General features: G+C 36.7%; 1 protein-coding gene across 1 annotated transcript; it reads right to left on the minus strand.

Moving 5' to 3' along the window:
• Nucleotides 1–1,222: 1,222 nt before the first annotated feature.
• Nucleotides 1,223–2,647, minus strand: LOC124457071 (protein ZBED8-like). The gene has a single exon (XM_047007362.1). The coding sequence runs from the start codon at nt 2,645–2,647 to the stop codon at nt 1,223–1,225; it is 1,425 nt and encodes a 474-aa protein (XP_046863318.1).
• Nucleotides 2,648–6,220: the final 3,573 nt, after the last annotated feature.

A 6,220-nucleotide genomic window follows, 5' to 3' on the forward strand; every position in this document is an offset into this window, starting at 1 on the left:
TTTCGTCATTATGAGGATATTATTTATTTACTCGTGCTTTTAGCTTTGAGACGTTTAGAGCGTCTCATTGGATTAGTTACTGCTGATTGGTAGGATTTGTTGTGGTTTGCATTTGCACAAAATCATTTAAAATTGATTAAACGTGGAGAAAGTTTTATCTTTTTTGTATTAAATTTCTGGATTACCAATTTTCAAACTCATAGATATATTAATAAGTTGGATTGTGTAAAGAATCTCATATGGAGACGTTCACCTTGTTTGCGATATGCAAAGCTCACCTTTATAGGTTTGAGCAGTGTGGTGACTCTACAATACAATCCATACAATGTGTAACAGTACGTCCTGTATCCCAAGTGAAGTAGTCACCATATAAATATGGTGAAAACAGGGACGGCACTTTGTATATACATATATATATATATATATATATATATATATATATATATATATATATATATATATATAAGGAGAGAAAATACACAAAAACTACGATTAAATCCCTGAAGAGTGAGCAATCACGAAACAGGCTTGTCGGGATGAAATTGTAGTTTTGTGTATTTTCTCCTTACCAATATTTACGCTCTGCTCTCGGGCATCGAGCACTGTTTTATACGGAAAATCATAAATTATAAACTTCCTATATATATATATATATATATATATATATATATACAGTACAGATAATGTTAGCTCATAATATTACGGATTATTTTTACTTCATTTTATATATATAAATATATATACAAAGTGTATTACAATGTGCCCTCCCGGCTATCACCATAGTAAAACAGTGACTCCTGCACTTTGGACACAGGACGTACGGTTACACATTGTATGGATTGTATTGTAGAGTCACCACAGTGCTCAAACCTATAAAGGTGAGCTTTGCATATCGCGAACACGGTGAACGTCTCCATATGAGACTCTCTACACCAGTGGTTCTTAACCTTTTGTTGGTCACGGACCCCCAAAACATTGTAATGAAAGCTTTGGACCCCTTTAGAAGAAACACATCGCAATTGTCAAAATTAGCTTTTAATTAACTTAGTAATATAGTCCAGAAATTTGCAGACCAAACAGAAGCAAATTAATAATTCAACGAATAATAATGAATAATAAATCAATTACCGAGTCAATTAAGTTATACAACAATTACAAAACCATAAAGAATCAAAAAATACAGTGCAGTAACCAATAAGTAGAACGCAAATAACTTTTTAAATCAATGCGAAGGTTGTTCCTGCTTATCTTCAACAAGAACACGAAATTGTGGGACGGTTTTTGCCAGGGCCACACGCATGTTATCCTTAGCATCCAACCGATTTCGCTGTTTCGTTTTGATAGCAAGAAGAGCAGAAAACCCTGCCTCACAGAGGTAGGTAGTAGCAAAAGGAATAAGAGCAACCATGGCTCTCTTCACCAGGCGAGGATACGCTTGTGCCAAGGAACACCAAAATTCTGCAAGGTTCTTTGAATTGAATTCGCTCCTTAGCATTTGCATTGTCCTCAACTCAATGAGGTCATCTTTGGCAAGATCGTCATCACCAATAGAATTTAGATCTGCAAGAAATGGGTTGCGAATCCACAATTCAAAATTCGGATCATGTGAGCAATAACTTTCAAATAATTGCTGCAATCTGTCTAAATTTTCGCACATATTTCCACGTAGAGAGGAAAGCAGGGCTTCAGTATTATCGATTCGAGTTTGAGAGATCACTTCCTCCAGCATTGGGAAGTTGGCAAAGTTGTCTGTCTCAAGTCTTCTTTTCCACAAAGGAAGCTTTGCTTGAAAAGCCTGCAGTCTTTCTGTAACGTCCATAATCGTTACATCTGGTCCTTGAAATGACAGATTTACTTCATTCAAATGACCGAAAATATCTGCCAAGTAAGCTAAGCCATAAAGAAACTCCTTTCTGTCAAATTGCACTGATAGAGGATTTTGTTTTTCTCGTAAGAAGAATGAAACTTCCTTTCTCAGTTCCATCAAACGCTTCAAAACTTGACCTCTCGAAAGCCAGCGAACTTCAGTGTGGTACAAAAGTACTTCATGTTGTGCACCCATTTCTTGGCAAAGTCTTTTGAATATACGATTGTTTAAAGCTCGAGCTCTGACAAAGTTGACGATCTTTACAGAAACAGACAAAATTTCTTTTAAAGCTGGTGATAGAGTTTTTGATGCCAATGCATGTCGATGTAGAAAGCAATGAGTCACAATGATGTGAGGAGCTTTCTTTACCAACGAAGCAAACCCTGAGGTTTTTCCAAGCATTGCAGGCGCTCCGTCGGTACACAAACTACCAATATTTCTCTTCCAATTGAAGTCTTGTTTGGCAAAGAAATTGTTCACCATCTCTAATACGTCTGCAGCCTTTGTAGTTTCTGAGAGAGGCTCGCAAAATAGGAATTCTTCTTTAATTGCATCAGCGTGCATATAACGAACATATACAAGAAGCTGGGCACACTGAGAGACATCTGTGCTTTCATCCAGTTGCATGCTAAATGGAAATGGTGATGCTTTAAGTTCCTCCATTACTTGTTTCAGAATATTATTAGAAAGGTCAATAATTCTGGAGCTGATGGTATCGTTTGACAAGGAAACGGCTTCAAGTTTCTTTCTTTGTTCTGTGCCACATACTAGCTCAGTCATTTCCAGAGCACACGGTTTTATCAATGTCTCTCCGATAGTGTGAGCTTTCTTTGCCTTGGCAATGCGGTAAGCGACCTTATAAGATGCTTCAAGGCAAGGCTTCTGCGTCTTGATGAATCGAACTTCGGCAAAGTCCCTGATTTCTCAAATCGAGCCTTCTTAGAACGAAAAGAATCAACACTATCCAGTGCGTTTTTAGGATGAATAGATATGAGGTGCTCTTTCAGTTTCGCTGGCTTCAAACTTGCATTGGCAAGGACTTTACCACATAGAAAACATTGCGGCCTTTCGCTGCCATCACTATCAGTAATAAAGGTAAAACCAAAAGCTACATAATTTTCACTGTACTTTCTCTTCTTCGACATTTTTTTAAATTGGTAAAATTTTTAATTTATTTATCCTTCCAGGTTATAAACCTTTGTAGTAGAAAACACATAAGCAAATTGACAGCTTTCTATAATACTCAATGCAGCATACACGTGCACGGTTTTTTGTTCCATCTATTTATTCTATTACGACATAGAGTCTATGTCGTAATAGAATCATACACAATGTCTATGTCATAGACATTGTGTATGATTACATAGGCCTATTTATCACAAATGCGATGTGTAAGAAACATTAGACTACTAATTATAAATGCACAATAGAAAAGAAAAACATGTCAATCATACTTCAGTTAAATATACATATCGAAGGCGAAAACATCTTGTTTTTATTCCGTCCAAAGATTTGTGAGCATATATTTCGAACGATCATTAAACGATGTTGCTTTTTTAGGTTCTAATCGGTGAATAGAAATACGTAGCCTAATGTAGATATTCTTATTTGGATTTGCGGACCCCTTAAAGCACCATCATGGACCCCAGGTTAAGAACCCCTGCTCTACACAATCCGACAGTGCTCAAACTACGCACGCGCAGTGAGCGTTATATACGAATTATATAATTAATATATTTTGTTTATATTATATACATATTAACTATATAAAAGATAAACGTTTCTCCGGATTTTTAAATGATTTTTATTGAGCTTTCGACTCGTTGCTTCGAGCCTTCATCAGAATGAGGATATTTATTTAAACGTGCTTTTTAGCTTGGAGACGTTTAGAGCGTCTAATTGGGTAAGTGGGTGGATTAATGTGATTGGATGGGGTGAAATGCGTTGCCATGGGTTTTGGTGTATGGTTAATATGATTGGTGTTAATAATATTAGAGTGTAGTGTTTTAGTTTTGGTGTTGTTTGTAGTTTTTTTGTCCTTTTTCTTTAGTTGTGAGTATATGATGGGTATGTCGATATGTCTGTTTATTGTGTCGTTGTCTTTACTGTACCAAGCTTCTTTAAATTCGCGTACGTGTTTAGTCTGTGCGCGTCCGAGTACTTTAGTTTCTGTCCAGTCGAATGTGTGGTTGTTTCCGTGGGTATGTTCTGCCGGTAGTGAGTTCGGATCTCGTCGTTTTATGGCATTTTTGTGTTCTGTAAGTCTTGTTTCAATTTTCTTAGATGTTTGTCCTATGTATTGCTTTGAACAGTCTTTACATGGTATCATGTAGATCGCGTCAGTTGTATCATGAATTGTTGTTTTGTCTTTATGTTTGGTGAAACATGATTTAAGTTTTTGTGTAGGTTTGTGGGCGACGTTAATATTAAATGGTCGAAGAAGTCTGGCAGTCATTTCTGATGTTCCGTTTATGTATGGTAATGTAACGATTTTTACTGTTTCGTCCGTTTTTTTGTTGCTTTTGTCGGTTTGTGTTTTGTTTTGTATTTTGTATATAGTTTTGTTTATGAAGTTTCTAGGGTAATTGTTTTTAATAAATGTGAAGTATAAGTAGTTGCGTTCTGTTTTTTTGGCTTCTTCCGTATTACAATGAGTGTTTATCCTGTTGAAAAGTGTTCAAATGCAGCTTATTTTGTGTTGTGTTGGTTGGATGATTTCTGTTGAAATGGAGTATTTTATCTGTGTGGGTGGTTTAGCGGTATACTTGTGTGTTTAGTGTACCGTCATCTGTTCTGGTTAGTAGGATGTCTAGGAAGGTAAGTTGTTTGTCGTATTCTTCGTCTTTAGTAAAGGTTCTTTGTGGTATTGTTTATGGTGTGTAGGATTTGTTCAGTTTTGTCTTTCTTGACTATGGCAAAGATGTTCTCCACTGAATTCACCTTCCAAAACACATACTACAGACAAATTTCAGGCACACCAATGGGATCACCACTATCCACCTTCCTCGTAGAAGCTGTCCTGCAACACCTAGAAACACAATTAGTCACAAACAACACAAACTTCAGACTATGGAAAAGATATGTCGACAACGTCTTTGCCATAGTCAAGAAAGACAAAATTGAACAAATCCTACACACCATAAACAATACCACAAAGAATATTACCTTTACTAAAGACGAAGAACAAGACAAACAACTTACCTTTCTCGACATCCTACTAACCACAACAGATGACGGTACACTAAACACACAAGTATACCGCAAAAGCACCCACACAGACCAAATACTCGATTTCAACAGCAATCATCCAACACAACACAAAATAAGCTGCATTCGAACACTTTTCAACAGGATAAACACTCATTGTAATACGGAGGAAGCCAAAAAAACAGAATGCAACTACTTATACTCCACATTTATTAAAAACAATTACCCTAGAAACTTCATAAACAAAACTATATACAAAATGCAAAACAAAACACAAACCAACAAAAGCAACAAAAAACCGGACGAAACAGTAAAATCGTCACATTACCATACATAAACGGAACATCAGAAATGACTGCCAGACTTCTTCGACCATTTAATATTAACGTCGCTCACAAACCTACACAAAAACTCAAATCATGTTTCACCAACCATAAAGATAAAACAACAATTCATGATAAAACTGACGCGATCTACATGATACCATGTAAAGACTGTCCAAAGCAATACATAGGACAAACATATAAGAAAATTGAAACAAGACTCACAGAACACAAAAACGCCATAAAACGACGAGATCCAAACTCACTACCGGCAGAACATACCCACTGAAACAAGTACACATTCGACTGGACAGAAACTAAACTACTCCGACGCGCACAGACAGGGGCCGCGGAAGTATCTCAAAAGTGGGGGGACACTGACCGAAAAGGGCATGTGAGCTTGCAGCTTACTGTTTTAGTATATTACAGATATGCATTGTTTCATGAATCATGATTAAGTTTCAAAGTCTGCAAAATATTGGTAAACATTCTTAAAATGCTATGCGTATTCACTACTGCTCGGCGTGCGTGCTAACAAACTAAGATGACTACATGAACAATTTTATTAAGTAAAGCGATCTCAATAAAATTTCCCAAAAAATCTAACCCTACGTTCGTTTTTCAGAACAAAGTCCTTAGCTATTAAACGTAAGTCCAGTTCGTCAGTTCTGGCCTTGTTTACATCCATAACAATAAGATTATTGTAGCGTGCTGCCGTCATTGTGCTCCTGAGATGTGTCTTGACAAGCCGCTGGCATGAAAAAAAAGTTCTCCAGAGGCTGCGCTTATTGGAGCAACAAAGTAAATCAAAGTAAGACGTGTG

This window comes from Xenia sp. Carnegie-2017, unplaced genomic scaffold, assembly GCF_021976095.1.
Source record: "Xenia sp. Carnegie-2017 unplaced genomic scaffold, XeniaSp_v1 HiC_scaffold_6, whole genome shotgun sequence".
NCBI classification, from domain to species: domain Eukaryota; kingdom Metazoa; phylum Cnidaria; class Anthozoa; order Malacalcyonacea; family Xeniidae; genus Xenia; species Xenia sp. Carnegie-2017.

Excerpts from the sequence above, each read along its gene's own strand:
- LOC124457071 (XM_047007362.1), bottom strand. The coding sequence starts at position 2,647 with ATGACTGAGCTAGTATGTGGCACAGAACAAAGAAAGAAACTTGAAGCC.